The sequence below is a fragment of the Monodelphis domestica genome, chromosome 2, assembly GCF_027887165.1.
Source record: "Monodelphis domestica isolate mMonDom1 chromosome 2, mMonDom1.pri, whole genome shotgun sequence".
Lineage (NCBI taxonomy): Eukaryota > Metazoa > Chordata > Mammalia > Didelphimorphia > Didelphidae > Monodelphis > Monodelphis domestica.
In genome coordinates, this window is record NC_077228.1 from 241,230,594 (window position 1) to 241,252,043 (window position 21,450).

Consider the following 21,450-nt stretch of genomic DNA (forward strand, 5'->3'; position numbering starts at 1 on the left):
GTGCCCCCCCCCCCTGAACTTTTAAAGGGAGCCTCAGCCTCAGGCAAAAGGCTTTGTTTTGTTTTCCTTTACACACTGAAGAACTGAATAGATTCACACCCAAAAGCCTAGCCAAAAGAAAGAAACGAAAATTTACCACAAAATAAGACCCTTGGCAGTAGAGCCATCTACTGACAAAAGGCAAAATTACAGGCAACTTAGTGATTGACTTTAGGAAAATGTGGTTACAGCCAGTTCATGACTTACTTAAAAATTGGCTTATCAGCTCCATGACCAAATTTGTAAATATATTATTCCTTGTCTCTCTGAAATAGCTCATCCCAGAGGACTTATGGCTATATCTGATCACTGCACTACTCCTCCTTGGGATTTTAATTGTTAGAGCTCTAATATTGTATCTAATTTTCTCTAAGAGAGCCCTGGAAAATACCATGCATAGAGATAGAGATATCAGATAGAGAATCAGATTGGAGGATTATGTCAGTCTCCCCCTAAAAAACATGTTTCCTAACCAAACCAAACAATTGTTCCTTCTATTGCTCAACAATATGCAGAACTAAATACTCTGAGCTTCTAGAGGAAAATATGGGGGACATCATAGCTTCTATGCAAAACATTAAAAGAGACTTAAGGAAATTCTGTAATAGGAGTGATTTATCTCTCCATACTCCATCATTATCAGATTCCCCCCTCCCCCAAATAGTAAGGAACCTCATGTCACTTTAAAGGTGGGAAATTCAAACTATGATTGTCTTTTGGACACTGGGGCATCTAGGTCAGTTTTGGTAAGCAAACCAGATGCAAAATATGACTCTATTGGCTCTCTAAATGTAGTAGGTGTATCAGGAAAACCTTTAAAGGTCCCAAAACTTTCTCCTCGCATGGTATGCATGGGACCCCTAACTGTTGAACATTCTTTTCTTTTAATGCCTGGAGCCCCCACAAAGTTGCTGGGGAGGGATTTACTATGCAAACTACAAGCCACAATAATATGCGCCCCAGAGCCAGAACCTGCAAGTAGCAATGGGAAACAAGGAGTCCTCAAACTCTTCCAACTCAACCAGCGAGCCAAAGGGAATGGATGAAGGTACAACTAGTACTTCAAAGGGTAACCAGGGAAGCTGTGTCCTTGGTGGGTAGGATGGGGTGTGGGGAGAAGCAGGTTTCTGTAATAGCTAGGAGATAAAAAAAAAAGAGTGGCAAAGGAAAGGATTTAGGGTGAAGAGAAATTTGTCACTGATGGAGTAGGCGTTGGAGAGGTTATAGTGCAGGGGTCCTCAAATTATGGCCTGTGGGCCACATGCAGCCCCCTGAGGCCATGTATCCAGCCCCCACCACACTTCCAGAAGAGGCACCTCTTTCATTGGTGGTCAGTGAAAGGAACACTGTATGTGGCACATACAGTACTACTTCCGGTAACATAATCTTTTGCATTTTGGCTTCTTAGAACAAGGCACTGCGCAAAGGATTATGTGGCTGCACAATGGAAGACATCCGCATGGTGAGTGGAGATCTGGGGGAGAGGATTTCACACTGTGTATACTGCTGCCCATTTAGGGTTAGGGTTAGGGTTAGGTTTTTATAGTCCAGCCCTCCAATGGTCTGAAGGACAGTGAACTGGCCCCCTGTGTAAAAAGAAGTTTGGGGATCCCTGGTATTGTGTATGGGGAGAGTGGTATTTGGTTGGAACTTTAGGAAAGGTGGGTTGAGGGAAATAAAAATAAGGAATCCTGTGTTGGGAATTAGGGAATGTGGTTTGGGGATTTGACAATCACTGGGATGTGTAGGGTATGGCCAGATGTGAGAATGTTTATCATTTAATAGAAGGTGCCACTCCTTTTTTCAAAGGAGGTAGAAGATCAGGCTGGAGACAAAGATAGCGTAAGTTGGAAGGCACACAGGCAGATGGTCAGATGGGAGACCCCATTTCATTATTCTTCTTACCTCTGACAGCTGCAGATCAGGCAGAGAAGAGCAAAGCAGGATATGGAAGTTTTGTTCCCCACTGACTTTCCTTTTCCCTCAAAGGACTGGTACCAACACATGTAATACCCATTGAAATTGCGTGTTGGATGCTGGAAGAGTCGGGGGAGGGGAAGAAGGGAAATAATGTGATTCTTGTAACCAAGGAATAATGTTCTAAATTGAATAAATAAATTAATTCCAAAAAAGGACTGGTACCACTGGAGATGGAAGGCTTGAGGTCAAAGGAAAGATTGCCCTTCTTTTCCCCAGAGGTTCTCCACATCCCTACTGGGAGATTAGGCTGGCAGCAGAAAATGAGTGTTGCCTTGTGTTAGCACAGTTGTAAGTCTTTCCAATTTGTTCCCTTATGCTCTCCCTCACAGAGCACATGCAGCAGGAGATGAAAGGCACATAGTCAGACAAAGGCATGGGTCCTTTTCTCACCTCAGATTAAAGATCAGGACTGCAGCAGGAAGTCACAGATTTTTGAAGTAGAGGGAAGCCATTTTGGGGGAGATGAAAGTCTGGCTTCTCTTCTCCGCCTTCTTTCTTCAGCAGCTTAGTTATCATATATGCCAGTTATTTTTGTACCTGTATAGTTCCATCTGGAACCAGGCTGCTTGAATTCATTAATGGCAACGAGATGCTCTCATTATATCTTCTTTTAGGTATCGACTCCCAGTCCAGTTAGCCATTTTTGTTCTCTCATTTTCAGTGCAAAGATCAGCCTCTTTGGCAGAGAAAATAGAAGAAAAATAAAAATTGAGTACCACTGCATTTTTTTCTGTGGTTGTCATCCCACGATCCCCAAGTCCTAGCCCTTCTTTGATCCCCCTTTTCTTCCAAAATAACTGAAAAAAACCCCAAACCTTAGTCTAAATCCTAAGAGCCATTAACACTAATTGTAGCTAGTTATTATTTACATGGTTGTGTGAAGATTGGATTTAGCTATTTCCTGTTTGTAAAATGAAGATACTTAGTTTATCAAAATCAGGAATGTCTTGGGAACTCTAAATTACTCCACGCTACTTAGACCTACTTTAGGGGAAGATAAAGTTGCAATCTCCTGATTGAGCAATGAAGGTACTTAGTTCTCACCTTATAGAGAAGCTAGAACTTTAAACTAAGTCTATTTTTAGTATCCTAATACAAAAAAGGTGTTAAGTAACCATAAAGGTTAAATTAATCACAAAAAGGTCAAGTAACTCAGAAAAGGTGAACTTAACAAGAAGTGTTAAGTAACTCTAAAGACATAATCAAATCAAAGAAGATGAGAACTAAAACTATGGGCAGTCCTGGAGAAAAGTCTTTGATATGATTGGTAGATGTGAAAATTTAGAGGAGGAGACACAAGGGTGAAAGGTCTATATATTTGGGATTTTTGCTCTCTCTGTCACCTTATTGGTGGTGGAGAGTTAGCTGAGAGCAGCATGCTGAGCCTTCTGGAATCTTAGCATGTCTATAAGCTATTTGTCCAGTTCAGTGGTGAGTTTCTGGCTGAGTTTTCTCCTTTACTTTTCCAACTTTATCCCCTTAGAAACCTCTAATCTTCTTCAGAGACCTAGAGGCAGGAATTTTAAACTCCCCTTGGCATAGGCCAGGCAGGAGGAATCCTATATACTCTTCCCTCTTCTCCTTAAATTCCTTCCCTCTATATTAATTAAATTACCATAAATTTCCAGACTGACTTGGGTATTTTATTTGGGATTCTCCCCAGTGACCAATTAAATCTAGATTTTAAGTCACAACCCTAAAAGTATCTTGACAGCCAGTAAAGAGTAAAAAGGCTTTCAAGAGCAAGAACTTCTTTATTTAGTAGAGGTAAACTAGAGACTAAAGCCATGGAGGCAAGAACTGAGCTGATCATAATATCAAGGGTTCTTACTCTTTTTTTATGATATAGATTGTTTTAGCAGTCTAATGAAGCCTATGGGCCCCTTTTCAGAATAATATCTTTAAATGTGCAATCTAACATATTTGGCATTACAAAAGAATCCAATTATATTTACAAACAGTTATCAAAATGTTAAAAAATATGTATGTTAAAAAAACAAGTTCATGGACTTCAGGTTAAGAGCCCCTCCCTAAATCCTACAAGACTGCACATTTAGAAGCATAGAAATCTTATTTTCTTTTCTTTGCCTAAAAGAAGACAATGGGGCAGAATGATCCATGTGGTTGAGAGGAAAAAAACCAGGCTGCTTCAGTAAGAGGCTTATGGCAGTTCTCATATACATTTAAAAGATAATTTTCAGGGGTTCTGGGTTAACATGGCTGCAATCTAGACACGAATTGCTTCCTCTCCCCAGCACCGAACAAAATAGACTACCTCAAAAGAGCATAAAAATCACCTTTGGAAGAACAGAGGGACTCTCCAGTACCCCACAGAAACGAAGGTACATGGGGTTTGAACATTTCCACACTATAAGGAGGAAAAGCTTGCACAAAAACATGAACTGAGCCGCTCCTCCACCCCCCAAACCAGAGTAAGGTATCAGAGCACTCACTGGGACAGCGAGTGAGTGAAGAGAGTCTCTATCTGGGGGGGGGGGGGGCACACCAGGGTCCTTGGGATCTAAATACTGCAAGGAAATGACCTTTCAGGGCGGTTTCACGGGAAAATACTGCGCTGAGCAAAGGGGAGGCCACGCTGAGAGGTTGTGCTGAGCAAAGGGATGGCCGCGCTGAGCAAAGGGGCTGCTGAGCTGAGCACAGAGGCCTGCGCTCTAAGAAACCTCAGAGGCTAGGAAGAACTAGTCTGGGGCAACCTAAATTCACAGAAAACCCGCCCATATCACCCAGATCCCAGACCAAAAAGGAAAGGGGAATAAAACCACCAAAGGGATGGCTCACATGGCCCAAAATCAAGCCACCAGGAAGAAAGGGAAAAAGGTGACTATTGAAAACTTTTATGGCGGGAGTACCCAAGGAAAAGAAGAGAAAGAGGATGAAACCCAAACAAAATCAAAACATGCCTCACAAAATGGAAATTATCCACAAGCTCTGGAAGAACCAAAAGATGGAAACCTTCTGGAAAGAAAAATGGGAGAAAGAGATCAGCAGTCTGATAGAAAAGACTTCACAATTGGAGAAAGAGCAGGAATCATCTAATAGAAAGGCAGACAAAGCTGAAAAGCAAAACCAGTCCCTAACGACCAGAATTAAGCAACTGGAAGACAGTGAGCATGCAAAACAGCAAGAATTAATAAAGCAAAGCCAACAAATTAACGAATTAGAAGAAAACACAAAATATCTCACTGGAAAGGTCACAGACCTGGAAAACAGAGGAAGAAGAGACAACGTGAGAATTATTGGTCTGCCCGAAAAACCAGAGATAAACCAAAACCTCGATGCTATACTACAGGAGACAATAGAAGAAAATTGCCCACATGTTCTGCAGCAAGGGGGCAAAATAGAAATAGAAAGGGTTCATAGAACACCCTCTATACTAAATCCCCAAAAGACAACCCCCAAGGATGTAATCGCCAAATTCAAGAGCTTCCAAGAAAAGGAGAAAATCCTACAAGAAGACAAGAAGAGGAGCTTCAGATATAGGGGGGCTCCCATAAGGATCACACACGACTTAGAGGCTAACACACTAAGAGACCACAAAGCATAGAACACGATATTTAGAAAGGCAAGAGAGCTGGGTCTCCAACCAAGAATCAACTACCCAGCAAAACTGACTATATACTTCCAGGGGAAAGTATGGGCATTCAACAAAATAGAAGATTTAAAAGCATTTGCTTAGAAAAGACCAGAACTTAGTGGAAAATTGGATATCTAATCACAGAAAGCCAGAGAAACATGAAAAGGTAAGTATGAAAGAAAGGGAAAAGGAGAGAAATCTTATCTTTTTCTTTAAGTCAAACTCTCTTCTATAAGGAATACATTTACATCAAATTATATATATATTAACATGTGGGGAAAATGTATTGTGTAACTCTCAAAAATTGTATGCACCATGAGAGTAGTTAGAAGAATCATGCATAGGGAAATGTTGGGGCATCAAGAAGATTTGGTGAAAGGGGGGCAAAGAAAGGAAAAGGAAGGGGGGAAACATCAACAATACTAAGACTTACTTCAAGAAATGGGGGGGGGACTCAATAGAATAACCTTTCCCATACAAAGATACACATGGGAAGGGGAGGGGAAGATCTCATTTGAGAAGGAGAGGAAGAGAGCGTGAAGTGGTATTACTTAAACCTTACTCTCAGTGAAATCAATTCTGAGAGGGAAGAACATCTAGATCCGGTGGGATCCCGAATTCTATCTTATCCATTAGGGCAAGAAATAAAGGGAAATTAAGGAGGGGGAGGGAGGAAGGGAGTATAAAAAGGGAGGGAAGGAAAGGTGGGAGGGGAAGGGAGCATAAAAAGGGAAGGGCTAGAAAGGTAAGCATACAAAGAGAGGGGACTAGGGGGACTGACCTAAAGTAAATCACTGGTTCAAAAGGATATAGCTAGGGAAGAAAGGTCAGAACTAGGGGAAGATATCAAAATGCCAGGGAATCCACAAGTGACAATCATAACTTTGAACATGAATGGGATGAACTCACCCATAAAACGTAGACAAATAGCAGATTGGATTAGAACCCAAAACCCTACCATATGTTGTCTTCAAGAAACACATGTGAGGCAGGTTGATACTCACAAGGTTAGAATTAAAGGATGGAGTAAGTCCTTTTGGGCCTCAACTGATAGAAAGAAGGCAGGAGTGGTAATCATGATATCTGATAAAGCCAATGCAAAAATAGACCTGATCAAAAGGGATAGGGAAGGTAAATATATTCTGTTAAAAGGGAGTATAGACAAGAGGAAATATCACTAATCAACATGTATGCACCAAATGGTATAGCACCCAAATTTCTAATGGAGAAACTAGGAGAATTGAAGGAGGAAATAGACAGTAAAACCATATTAGTGGGAGACTTGAACCAACCACTATCAAATTTAGATAAATCAAACCAAAAAATAAAGAAGAAAAAGGTAAAAGAGGTGAATGAAATCTTAGAAAAATTAGAGTTAATAGACATATGGAGAAAAATAAATAGGGACAAAAAGGAATACACCTTCTTCTCAGCACCACATGGCACATTCACAAAAATAGATCATACACTAGGTCACAGAAACATGGAACTCAAATGTAGAAAAGCAGAAATAATAAATGCAACCTTTTCAGATCATAAAGCAATAAAAATATTGATCAGTATGGGTACATGGAGAGCCAAATAAAAAATTAATTGGAAATTAAATAATATGATACTCCAAAACGGGTTAGTTAGAGAAGAAATCATAGAAACAATAATTTCATTGAGGAAAATGACAATGGTGAGACATCCTTTCAAACCTTATGGGATGCAGCCAAGGCAGTACTTAGAGGAAAATTCATATCCCTGAGTGCATATATTAACAAATTAGGGAGGGTAGAGATCAGTGAATTGGAAATGCAAAAAAAAAAAGGGGGACCTCACCTCTAATGAAGAGGAAATTAAGGCAATCATTAAAAACTACTTTGCCCAAATATATGGCAATAAATATACCAACCTAGGTGATATGAATGAATATTTACAAAAATATAAATTGCCTAGACTAACAGAAGAAGAAATAGAATTCTTAAATAATCCCATATCAGAAAAAGAAATCGAACAGGCCATCAAAGAACTCCCCAAAGAAAAAATCTCCAGGGCCTGATGGATTCACAAGTGAATTCTATCAAACATTCACAGAACAGCAAATCCCAATACTATACAAACTATTTGACATAATAAGCAAAGAGGGAGTTCTACCAAATTCCTTTTATGACACAAACATGATACTGATTCCAAAACCAGGCAGGTCAAAATTGGAGAAAGAAAACTATAGACCAATCTCCCTAATGAATATAGATGTAAAAATCTTAAATAGGATACTAGCAAAAAGACTCCAGCAAGTGATCAGAAGGGTCATCCACCATGATCAAGTAGGATTTATACCAGGGATGCAGGACTGGTTCAATATTAGGAAAACCATCCACATAATTGACCACATCAACAAACAAACCAACAAGAATCACATGATTATCTCAATAGACGCTGAAAAAGCCTTTGATAAAATACAACACCCATTCCTATTAAAAACACTAGAAAGCATAAGAATAGAAGGGTCTTTCCTAAAAATAATAAACAGTATATATCTAAAACCATCAGCTAATATCATCTGCAATGGGGATAAACTAGATGCATTCCCAATAAGATCAGGAGTGAAACAAGGATGCCCATTATCACCTCTACTATTTGACATTGTACTAGAAACACTAGCAGTAGCAATTAGAGAAGAAAAAGAAATTGAAGGCATCAAAATAGGCAAGGAGGAGACCAAGTTATCACTCTTTGCAGATGACATGGTGGTCTACTTAAAGAATCCTAGAGATTCAACCAAAAAGCTAATTGAAATAATCAACAACTTTAGCAAAGTTGCAGGATACAAAATAAACCCACATAAGTCATCAGCATTTCTATATAATTCTAACACAGCTCAGCAGCAAGAACTAGAAAGAGAAATCCCATTCAAAATCACCTTAGACAAAATAAAATACTTAGGAATCTATCTCCCGTAACAAACACAGGAACTATATGAACACAACTACAAAACACTCTCCACACAACTACAACTAGACTTGAACAATTGTAAGAACATTAACTGCTCATGTGTAGGACGAGCCAATATAATAAAAATGACCATCCTACCCCAACTTATTCATCTATTTAGTGCCATACCCATTGAACTTCCAATTTTTTTTTTACTGATTTAGAAAAAAACATAACAAAGTTCATTTGGAAGAACAAAGGATCAAGGATATCCAGGGAAACAATGAAAAAAATACAAAGGAAGGGGACCTTGCAGTCTGAGATCTCAGACTATAATATAAAGCAGAAGTCATCAAAACAATTTGGTATTGGCTAAGAGACAGAAATGGGGATCAGTGGAATAGACTCAGGGTAAATGACCTCAGCAGGACAGTATACGACAAAACCAGAGAACCCAGCTTTTGGGATAAAAATAAAACTCATAAAAACTGCTGGGAAAATTGGAAAATAGTGTGGGAAAGATTAGGTTTAGATCAACACCTCACACCCTACACCAAGATAAATTCAAAATGGGTGATTGACTTGAACATAAAGAAGGAAACTATAAGAAAATTAGGCGAACACAGAATAGTATACATGCCAGACCTTTTGGGAAAGGAAAGATTTTAAAACCAAGAAAGACTTAGAAAGAGTCACAAAATGCAAAATAAATAATTTTGACTACATCAAATTAAAAAGTTTTTGTACAAACAAAACCAATGTAACTAAAATCAGAACTAAAATTGACAAATTGGGAAGCAATCTTCATAAAAACCTCTGACAAAGGTTTAATTACTCAAATTTACAAAGAGCTAAATCAATTGTACAAAAAATCAAGCCATTCTCCAATTGATAAATGGGAAAGGGACATGAACAGGCAGTTCTCAGCCAAAGAAATCAAAAGTATTAATAAGCACATGAAAAAGTGCTCTACATCTCTTATAATCAGAGATGCAAATCAAAGCAACTCTTAGGTATCACCTCACACCTAGCAGATTGGCTAACATGACAGCTATGAAAAGTAATGAATGCTGGAGGGGATGCAGCAAAGTAGGGACACTAATTCATTGCTGGTGGAGTTGTGAATTGATCCAACCATTCTGGAGGGCAATTTGGAACTATGCCCAAAGGGCAATTGAAAGGGAACTAGGCAAATGAACCGGGTGTAGATAAGCACCCTTCCTAGGCCAACGAACCCTGTGTGATAACCACATTGACCTCTCCACCCTGTGTGATAACCACATTGACCTCTCCACCCTGTGTGATAACCACATTGACCCCTCCACCCCGTGTGATAACCATATTGACCCTCGGTAAGCTCCATGGTCAGCCCCAAGGGTATATAAGCCTGCCTTAAAATTTGCTTCGAGGAGGAACTCCCTTTGGGCTCCTCCCTGCGCGTGTGAAGTGTGTTACAATAAACTACCTCTCTGTGCAGATTGCATCGTCTGTTCTGTTCCTTTGGACCCCTAAATGGACCCTAACATATGGGGGCTTGTCCTCAGGGAGTCCAGGAACCACAGACGGAGAGCAGGAGACCTACGCCGAGCAGGTAAGCCTCCGGGACCCCCCATTGGCTTTTTGAAACCAAAACTGCGGGGTTCTGGGATTGAGTGTGTGAGTGAATGTGAGAGAGTGGCATACTTTAAGGCTGGAGGAAAACCCCGTGAAACGCATATAGGCGAAGGGTGGCACACTGTGCTCCTGGTCGGGGCTTATACGACACACCTGTCCTAAGCGTCACGGGTCCACTCCGTTCCGGAGTGAGGGCTTGCCCGCGACTCGGTTGAACTCCAGACCTGTTTGTGAGTGTTGACTTGGTGGTACCGCGGTTCTGTCTCCCCGTGAGGGGCCCAGCCGGGAAACCAAGGAAGCGAGAGCCATCCCATTCACCCCTCCCGCTACCCCCCCCCAACCCTACCCGCTAGTTTCGGTTTCTACCAAATCTTGGTTCGAGTCCTTTCATAGTGTCCTGAGTTCGAGTCTCATCTCGACGCTACGATAAATGGGGTGTTGGATCCGGGAAGAGGCGCCCTTCCCTTCCAACGCATAACCCATAAAACCCTGCAGGTACTGGCCCCTGGTTTGAGTCCTATTTTGGTTGTGGGGCCACAGTTTTAGGTTCAAGTCCTTCAGTGGGTTTGAGTCCCACTCGTTGTGGTACACCAGCGCACCGCCTGAGGGACGCCTCACTCGACCGACGGCACATGGGAAAGCCCAATCTTAACCTTAATTTGTTTGGGCTATTCCCCCGCCGCAGGAACACTAACTCGGCTGACGGTCCCCTTGAATTCCTTCTCACCACACGTGGCCTTATATCTCTTACCTTCCTTTCTCTCCTTATCTGCCTTCTCATTTTTCTTACTACTTTCACTAAACAAGAATGGGAAACTCTCAAAGCCAGCCTATCGACCTGGTCCTCCAGCATTTTGGGGATTTTAAAAATAGGGCGACGGGCATGGGATTAGAAGTGAAGAAAGGGAAACTCCAAACCTTCGTTAACGTGGAATGGCCCACATTTGGAGTAGGCTGGCCCTTTGGGGGTACGTGGGATAGAGCCGTAATTTCAGCCGTGAGGGCAAGGATCCTCCTTCCTGAGAAGGAGGGGCACCCTGACCAAATGCCATACATCCTCACATGGCAATCCCTAGCCCAAGATCCCCCGCCTTGGCTCCAGCCCTACACGGACCTGATACAGGCCTTGGCACTCATCCTAGACCAACGAGCCGCCGCCACCGCTAGAGGCAAACCGCCGGACCCCTCGGCACCCCCTGTCCTCCCAGCCCCTGAAGAGCCTCTATTGGATCTTCCCCTACCACCCCCCTATAATCTACCAGCCCCCTTTTTCCCCCATTCCCCAGGGGAAGCTCAAGCACCACCCCTGGGACCACCCTCTCCTCCCCCAGCCCACCGGACAAGGGGACGCATTCCCCCGCAGGAGGAAGCTGCACAACCATCCTCCACGGTGGCCCTCCCTGTCCGGGCGGTGGGGCCCATGGTCCCGGGAGGATCATTAATGCACCAGTACTGGCCCTTCACCTCCTCTGACCTATATAATTGGAAACATCAGAACCCCCCTTTTTCGGAACACCCTCAGAAACTTATAGACCTCTTGGAGTCTGTCTTCTTAACCCACAGCCCCACTTGGGATGACTTTCAGCAGCTCCTTCGCACCCTTTTTACCGGCGAGGAGCGCGACCGCATCCTAATAGAAGGGCGTAAGTTGATTTTAGGAGATGATGGCCGCCCCACCACTGACAACGTGCGGCTTGAGGCCACCTTCCCCTCTAACCGACCTGACTGGGACTTCTCCACGGAACAAGGTAGGGAGCGTCTTCAGTCCTATCGCCAGAATCTCCTAGTGGGCCACCGTGTAGCAGCACGGAAGCCTACTAATTTGACCAAAATTGGGGCAGTTAGACAAGGGCCAGAGGAGACCCCAGCAGCCTTTCTAGAACGATTGCAGAACGCCTTCCGGATCTACTCCCCTATGGATCCCGCCACCCCCAGCAATCAAACTGCCATTTTATTAGCCTTTGTTAACCAGTCAGCCCCCGACATCCGGAAAAAATTACAAAGGGTAGATGCCTTCACAGCACAATCCCTGGAGGAGCTCTTAAAGGTGGCAGAAAAGGTCTATAACTCTAGGGAAACCCCTGAAGAGAGGGCGGAACGGCTTAGGCAGGAAGATTTACTTAGGCAAGACCAAAAACTCTCTGAGCAACGCTCCAGAGAAGACCGGGCACATAGACAAATGCTTAAGGCCCAACACGACACCACCCGCATATTGGCAGCGGTCCTTCAGCCCCCACCAACCCAGGCAAACACCATTCCAGAGGATTCTTGCTATACCTGTGGGAGGCCAGGTCACTGGCAACGTGAATGCCCTCATAGAACCTCCGGCACCAGAGGAAGGCGGAGGAGGCCCCCACCTATGAACAACCAACCTGGTAGGCAGGCTCTGTCCTTTAGCGATAGGGATTGATGGGGACGGGACTCGGGCCCCCTCCCCGAGCCCTGGGTAACTGCTTGTATTGAGGGAACTGCTGTTCCTTTACTTGTAGACACGGGGGCAGAACACTCAGTTCTCAAGCAAACCTTCGGGGATGTCACCTCTGAGTTTTCCGTGGTTCAGGGCGTAGCCGGCTCCCGCCCATTCCCCTGGACCACTGAACGGACTGTGGACCTTGGCTCCCACACCGTTTCTCACTCCTTTCTGGTTGTCCTCGATAGCCCCGCGCCCCTTCTGGGCCGGGACCTCCTACACAAACTTGGCACCTGTATACGCTTCCACCAGGACTCAGTATCAATCACAGATGCCGAAGGGACTCCCCTCACCATCCTTACAATGGCCCTCCAAGATGAGCACCGCCTTTTCTCCGCCCCCATCTCAAGAGACATTCCTCCACACATCAGACCCTGGGTAGAAGCCTACCCAGGAGTATGGGCAGAAGTTTCTGGTGTGGGGCTAGCAATTCACCACGCCCCGGTAGTGATCCCCTTGAAGGCCGGATCCATGCCTGTGCGGGTTAAGCAGTATCCCATGCCGTTAACAGCACGACAGGGCATCCAACCACATATTGAGAGACTTATGAAAGCAGGGATACTAATCCCCTGCAAGTCCCCATGGAATACCCCCCTCCTACCAGTCAGGAAACCCAGATCCGGGGACTACCGCCCAGTTCAGGACCTTCGGGAAGTTAACAAGCGAGTGGAGGACATCCACCCCACTGTCCCCAATCCCTACACCCTACTCAGCAATCTACACCCCTCGCTCACATGGTATACCACTCTGGACTTAAAAGATGCCTTTTTCACACTGCCCCTGGACCCCGTAAGCCAACCCATTTTTGCCTTTGAGTGGCGCTCGCCAACCTCCCAAGTCGTTTCACAGATGACCTGGACCAGACTCCCCCAGGGACTGAAACTCAGCCCGACACTCTTCAGTGATGCACTAGCGCATGATCTGGAAGAATTCCACTCCAGCCATCTGGACGTGACCCTCTTGCAGTACGTGGATGACCTTCTCATCGCATCACCGTCCAAAGAGCAATGTAAAGAAACCACTCGTGCGCTCTTACAATGCCTCCAAGATGCCGGGTACCGGGTCAGTGCCAAGAAAGCCCACATAGCGCGAACCGAGGTAACGTTCTTAGGGTATCACCTCAAGGGGGGCTTCCGGTGGCTCACACCAACAATGACCCAATCCATCCTGGCAATCCCCACCCCCTCTTCTCCAAGAAAAGTCCGGGAATTCCTCGGCACGGTAGGGTATTGCCGTCTATGGGTTCCCGACTTTGCCACCATAGCGAACCCCCTCTACCAGGCTGCTAGGGAGTCCAGAGAATGGACCTGGACACCAGAAATGGACTCTGCCTTTCGGAGACTCTGAACTGCCATGCTGAAGGCACCAGCCTTAGCCTTACCTGACCCTGAGAAGCCTTTCCTCCTCTTTGTGGATGAAAGACAAGGGATGGCCAAAGGAGTCCTCACCCAAAGGCTAGGACCATGGGATAGGCCAGTCGCTTACTTGTCCAAAAAGATGGACCCGGTTGCGTCAGGGTGGCCAGCGTGCCTCCGCATAATTGCGGCAGTTGCCTTACTGGTCAAAGACGCAGACAAGCTGACCCACGGCCAGGCACTAACGATAGCCACGACCCACGCCATAGAGACGGTCCTACGACAGCCTCCGGTCAGATGGCTCTCCCATTCTAGACTCACCCATTATCAGTCCCTGCTCCTCAATGAACCCCAAATTACCTTCAAGGTTACAACAGCTCTAAACCCAGCCACCTTACTACCTTCGGGTGAGCAACCAAGCCTCCACTCCTGTCAGGAGATATTGGTGGAGGCGATCTCGGCCAGGCCAGATCTCAAGGACACACCACTATCCAACCCAGAACTTGTTTATTTTACTGATGGGAGCAGCTTCATCACTCCTTCCGGGGCCAGGGTAGCAGGGGCATCAGTGGTCGATGAGGAAGGAACCGTTGTTTGGGCGGCCAAGCTCCCGGAAGGGACATCAGCTCAGTGAGCCGAACTTCTCGCCTTAGAAGCAGCCCTACGGGCAGCGAGAGGGAAACGTGTGAACATTTACACAGACAGCCGCTATGCATTTGCCACCTTGCACGTTCATGCCCCCATTTACTGCGAGAGGGGATACATAACATCCACCAGGAAGCCGATAGCACACCTACATCACATCCAGGAACTGTTAGGGGCGGTATGGGAACCCCGCCAGGTCTCCGTTATACACACACCGGGCCACCAGAAGGGAGACTCCCACCCGGCACTGGGAAATAGATGGGCGGATGAGGCCGCCAGGAAGGCAGCAATTCAAGCCCCAATGCCCTCAGTCCTCACCCTTACCTCATCCCCCGATGACCTCCCGATCCCGACCCCTCCCTCGGAACCGGCCCAGTACTCAAAGGAAGACCGAATATGGGTAGGGAAACAAGAGGGGGCAGCTCCGAGGGACCACGAGGCATTCTCCCGGGACAAGGAGGGCAACCTCCTCTTGCCCCACTTAGCAGGCTGTCTGCTAGCTACCCACCTCCACTGCCTCACTCACTTAGGACACCGCAATCTCCGGGAGCTTCTGCGCAAGGGGCGGATAAGGTTCCGCGGCATGGACTCCTTCCTCGAGGAACTTGTCTGCAAGTGCACCACCTGTCAGCTTGTACAGCCTGGGAAACCAACCCCAGCCCCCGGAACCCGCCTGCGAGGAACGCAACCCTGCGAGCATTGGGAGCTTGACTTCACAGAGGTAAAATCAGGGAAATTCGGGTACCGGTACCTCCTTGTCATGATCGACACCTTTACAGGATGGCCAGAAGCCTTCCCTACAAAAACTGAAACCACCCAGGTAGTGGCCAAACACTTCCTAGAAGATATCATCCCCAGGTACGGGTTGCCCGCTTCCCTAGGATCAGACAACGGTCCAGCCTTTGTCAGCCGAACCATTCAGCTCTTAGCGAAAGGCTTGGGGGTAAACTGGAAATTGCATTGTGAATATAGGCCCCAAAGTTCAGGGCAAGTGGAGAGAATGAATTGGACCCTAAAAGAGTTTCTTACTAAACTCACCTGGGAGACTGGCCGGGACTGGGTGACCCTCCTTCCCCTTGCCCTTTTTAAAGCCCGTAATACACCAGGCCCCCTATCCCTCACCCCTTACAAAATCCTTTATGGCTCCCTACCCCCTATACTTCCCTCCGCACTGTCCCCCGAGAAGGTGCCTCCCCACCTTCGAGAATTTGTTCTCTCCCTGTCCCAGATACACACGGATCTGTGGCCACGTCTTCGCGCCAGGTTCCAGCCGCCCCCTGCTGAGCCACACAAACTCCAGCCAGGCGACTGGGTGCTGGTCAAGAGACATCGGAAAGAAACCCTCCAACCCAGGTGGAAGGGACCGTACGTGATCTTGCTGACTACTCCCTCAGCTATCAAGGTAGATGGGTTAGGCCCGTGGATCCACCACTCACACGTTAGACCGACCGCAGCACCGGACCCAGACTGGCAAGCCAAGGTCCATCCTCACAATCCCCTGAAGCTGACGCTTAGCCAAACCTAATGGCTGGGAGGCTCTACCTCCTCTCGCTAACCATAGTCCTCCTCCTTCGTAACATCGCATTCACCTCCCCATCCCTGACGCAGTGCCCAGTGGGATACACTCTCATACACAGTCGAGACCACGGCTCAAGTTGCGCAGTGTGGTGCAGCACCCAGAACTCCGCAACACTTGTTCGCTACCCAGAAGTATGCCCCCCCTTAATCCCCTGGACCCCCTTTCCCAATGCTTCCTGCTTGACCTGGGACACGGGAGGTTGCGTCGCCTGGGTAGGGCCTGCCGAGACCACCGTTCCTGTCGAGACCACCGTTCCTGCCGAGACCACCGTTCCTGTCGAGACCACCGCTCCTGTCGAGACCACCGTTCCTGCCGAGACCACCGCTCCTGCCGAGACCACCGTTCCTGCCGAGACCACCGCTCCTGCCGAGACCACCGCTCCTGCCGAGACCACCGTTCCTGCCGAGACCACCGCTCCTGCCGAGACCACCGTTCCTGTTGAGACCACCGTTCCTGCCGAGACCACCGCTCCTGTCGAGACCACCGTTCCTGCCGAGACCACCGTTCCTGCCGAGACCACCGTTCCTGCCGAGACAACTGCTCCTGTCGAGACCACCGCTCCTGTCGAGACCACTGCTCCTGCCGAGACCACCGTTCCTGTTGAGACCACCGCTCCTGTCGAGACCACCGTTCCTGCCGAGACCACTGTTCCTGCCGAGACCACCGTTCCTGCCGAGACAACTGCTCCTGTCGAGACCACCGCTCCTGTCGAGACCACTGCTCCTGCCGAGACCACCGTTCCTGTTGAGACCACTGTTCCTGTCGAGACCACCGCTCCTGCCGAGACCACCATTCCTGTCAAGACTACCGTTCCTGTTGAAACTACCGTTTCTGTTGAGACTACTGTTCAACTGGTCGGTGCCATTATCCCCATTTAGGCCAACACCCCTGCCCTTGGAACCGTCACTGCGCCTACTATCGCGACCTACGGCACCCCCGTACCCGAACCTTCCACCCGAACCAGACCACGGAGGAACGCGAACCCCCACAGGATGGTCACTTGGACCCTTTACGTGCCTATATGTTTATTACCGGCCAGCCGGGTGGACCACCACCCATACCAAGTGGGTCACCCTTGCCACCATCACCACACCACTGACCCCGACCTTTACAATCGAGGTGTGCAAACTATTCCCTTACGGAATCAGCAGACCCAAGGGCCCCCCCGTGCCTATTCCCTTACGGAATCAGCGGGCCCAAGGGCCTCCCATGCAACCAGGGGAGCGCCAGCAGGTCATATTACGTATGCCTTAGTCACAACCTGGGAAAGCCTTATTGCAATTCCCCCGGCCAGTTTTACTGTCATTACTAGGGCTGTGAAACTGCAGTAGCGGGTGATAGTACCTCTTGGGCCCCATCAGAACAGGACCCCTTTATCAGACTTGCCTGTCACCCCTCACCCCACCGTTGTACCCACCTCAACTTTACGGTCCTCCAACCGACAACCGGATCCTGGTTCCCTGGGTGAACTTGGGGCATCAGAAAATATGTAAGGTGGGGAAGAGATATTGGGGCCACCTTCAGGATTACAAAAAGACTGGTCACCACCTCTCACAGCATAGGGCCGTTGCAGAGTCAGCCCCGGCAACCGAAGCCCAAGATTAGACTTAGGAAAGCAACACCTGGTCCCCTAAAACAGAGGGACCTACCGATGCCCACCCCGACCTGCAAGGTAGTCACGTGGTTTCAATATGCCAGCTCCTCGTGCACGGGAACCGCTATGGCCATTATCAGAAACCTTACGGGGCTTTACATCCGCCCCTATGTAGGATCTTTGTCGGCGTCAAGCCAAAGGCTCCTCAAGATACTGGCCAAATGGATGCCCGACGCCCCCCCCCTCATATGGGACCCCTACCCCCCCCCTGACGTCCACCGCCATGGATGTTGGGTCCCTACCCCCTCTGCTCCTCGCGGCTATCCCCTTCCTTGTTATAACCAGGACCTGGGTTTCGACCATCCTGATACTTCCCTTACCCCTCACCCTCGCGGCTGATAATTTGAACCCCAGACTGGACCCATACCTCAACTTACTCAATGGTACCTTCCTGGCCCTGAATAACACTTGGCCAAATCTTACTTCCTCCTGCTGGCTGTGCCTTACCCCATCCTCGTACCTCTCTGGGTATGGCCAAAACCTGGCCCCCTCCAACATAACCATACTCGACCCAAACCACTCCAACCAAGATTCTAATTGCAATTGGATGGACACCACCATTGGGGTAACTGTGGAAGTGGAAGGAAGGGGACTCTGTGTAGGCCAATCCAACCTCACCAACCATGGGACCTACACTGCTCTCTGCGCCACTAACATGACCCTGGATCCTTCACATTCCAACTCACTTCTCCGACCTCCCAACGGTACGCGGTGGGTATGCTATTATTCTGGACTACAACAATGTGTCTCCGTTGCATACCTGAGCACGGGCCAGGATTTCTGCGTAACAGTAGTTATTATCCCTAACGTCTTTTACCACCCAGAAGATGAGATCCCCACAGCTCCGGAACATGCAACCCATCGCCAGAAAAGGGCAGCCGTAGGCCTGACTATAGCAGCTATCTTAGGGGCAACAGGAGCGGCCACAGGGGTAGGAGCCCTCGTCTACCAACAAGTTGGGCTACAACCCGTCCTGGCCTCAATGGATAGCGACATTAAGCGTCTTGAGGACTCCATTAAGTTTCTAGAACAGTCACACAGCTCCTTAGCCGAAGTAGTACTACAGAATAGACGGGGACTGGACCTCCTCTTCTTTAAAGAAGGAGGCCTCTGTGCCGCATTGGGGGAAGAATGCTGTTTTTATGTTAACCACTCTGGAGTGATTCGTGGTAACTTAGCCGCCATCAGGAAAAACCTTGAAAAGAGGCAGAGAGAAAGAGAGTCTAACCCGTGGGCTACACTATCTTCCCTTAGATGGTTCGAGTTCTCCCCATGGCTAACCAACCTCATTGTCACGATCAGGGGCATCTTACTCGTCGTCCTACTCCTACTTATTGGGGGCCCACCCCTAGTCACCCTGATACTCAACCTCCTTAGAAGACAAGTACCATTACTCCTAGCACAGGCACTGCCCAAAGATTTACAGGCCCAACCACCCCCAGCCATGATAATCACCCAACAACCACGGACCCCAGGAACTCCAAGCCGCTGAAGGAAAAAAAAAAGTGTGGAATGAAAGGGAACTAGGCCAACGAACCCGGTGTAGATAAGCACCCTTCCTAGGCCAACAAACCCTGTGTGATAACCACATTGACCTCTCCACCCTGTGTGATAACCACATTGACCCCTCCACCCCGTGTGATAACCATATTGACCCTCGGTAAGCTCCATGGTCAGCCCCAAGGGTATATAAGCCTGCCTTAAAATTTGCTTCGAGGAGGAACTCCCTTTGGGCTCCTCCCTGCGCGTGTGAAGTGTGTTACAATAAACTACCTCTCTGTGCAGATTGCATCGTCTGTTCTGTTCCTTTGGACCCCTAAACGGACCTTAACACAATAAAAGACTGTCTGCCCTTTGATCCAGCCATAGCACTGCTGGGTTTGTACCCCAAAGAGATAATAAGGAGAAAGACATGTACAAGAATATTCATAGCTGCACTCTTTGTGGTGGCCAAAAATTGGAAAATGAGGGGATGCCCATCAATTGGGGAATGGCTGAACAAATTGTGGTATATGTTGGTGATGGAATACTATTGTGCCAGAAGGAATAATAAAGTGAAGGAATTCCATGGAGTCTGAAACAACCTCCAGGAAGTGATGCAGAGCGAAAGGAGCAGAACCAGGAAATCATCATACACTGAGACTGATGCACTGTGGTACAATCGTAGGTAATGGACTTCTCCATTAGGGACAATGCAATGTCCCTGAACAATCTGCAGGGATCTAAAAAACACTATCCACAAGCAGAGGATAAACTGTGACAGTAAAAACACAGAAGAAAAGCAACTGCTTGACTACAGGGGTGGAGGGGATATGACTGAGGAGAGACTCTAAATGAACACTCTAGAGCAAATACCAACAACATGGAAATGGGGTTTGAGTCAAGAACACATGTGATACCCAGTGGAATCATGCGTCGGTTATGGGAGAGGTGGGGGTCGGGGGGAAGGGGAAGAAAAGAAAATGATTTTTGTTTCCAATGAATAATGTTTGGAAATGACCAAATAAAATGTTTAAAAAAATAAAGTAAAATAAAGATGTTGGATTTAAAAAAAAAAGATAATTTTCAGAAAAGAGAGAAAGAGCTACTGAGCATGTGCTGTTACCATAATGATGCTACCCAGAGCAACATAATATTGCTAAAAGTGCACCAACTTGCTCAAGACCTGTAAGGCAAAAGGGAAGAGAGTTGTTCCATAACACCATTGCTGCACAGGTTATAGGACAACAGAAGCCAGTGGAAGACAGCAGAGGACAGTGGCACACATTAATAAGAGAACAAGTATTCTGATCAAAGGTATTCAAAACTTAAACTTAGAGTTTTTAGACAAAGAACTAATATGACACAAATAAATAGAAATAAACAACAAGGTGGCTCAGTAGATAGAGTACTGGAGTCAAGAGATCCTGGGTTCAAATATCACCTCCAATGCTTTCTAGCTGTGTGACCCTGGACAAGTCATATAACCTCAATTGCCTAGCCCTTATCACTCTCCTGCCTTGGAACTGATATTTGTATTGATTCTAAGACATAAGGTAAGGGTTAAAAGAAAAACAAAAACCCAATGGGATGAATTGCTTAAAACAGAATAAGGAATGACAGGAAAGAAATCAGGAAACTTAACTCTAACTGTGCCATAGTGTAAAATAGACTGTTAGGGGGTGCAGATGGTGAGTGGAAGAGAATATTCCACCTCCAAAGCAATTATGGCTTAGCATACATACATTCTAGGCCCTGAGTTAGAACCAGTAAAAATATATACAAGCTCCCAAATGGTTAGATAGGTGAAGAAACTAAAGTCTAGAGAGGAGAAGTGACTTGACCAAAGAGGCACAATGAGTAAATACTTTTCTATGTCCTAATTCTTGAGGTTCTGTTCTCTAACAGGTGACATGGATGGTACATGTAGGGAGATAACTCATTCCTAGTGATCTAACTAGTTGATTGGTACATTTCCTCTACCAGTAACTATAATTCCTTAAATGTATAATTTAATTCCTTACATGAATGAATGAACACATTCCTTAAATGTATAATTCCCTAAATGTAGCCCTCACTCAAAAATTGTCAAAGGCTCTCCATTGCCTTTTAGGACAAAAT

The 21,450-nt window shown here is 46.8% G+C and overlaps 1 protein-coding gene across 5 annotated transcripts in view; it reads left to right on the forward strand.

Annotated features, from left to right (window-relative positions):
• LOC107651386 (uncharacterized) overlaps positions 1 to 12,572 on the forward strand; it is an 83,052-nt gene extending 70,480 nt beyond the window's left edge. For 4 of the 5 annotated variants that reach the window (XM_056814242.1, XM_056814241.1, XM_056814240.1 and 1 more), the window contains one exon: positions 1,448 to 12,572. In XM_056814242.1, coding sequence (XP_056670220.1) covers positions 10,956 to 12,557 — 1,602 coding nt within the window. In that variant the 5' untranslated portion in view covers positions 1,448 to 10,955 and the 3' untranslated portion in view covers positions 12,558 to 12,572. The remainder of the gene's footprint in view (positions 1 to 1,447) is intronic. The other variant, XM_056814238.1, reaches the window with a different exon arrangement.
• Positions 12,573 to 21,450: the final 8,878 nt, after the last annotated feature.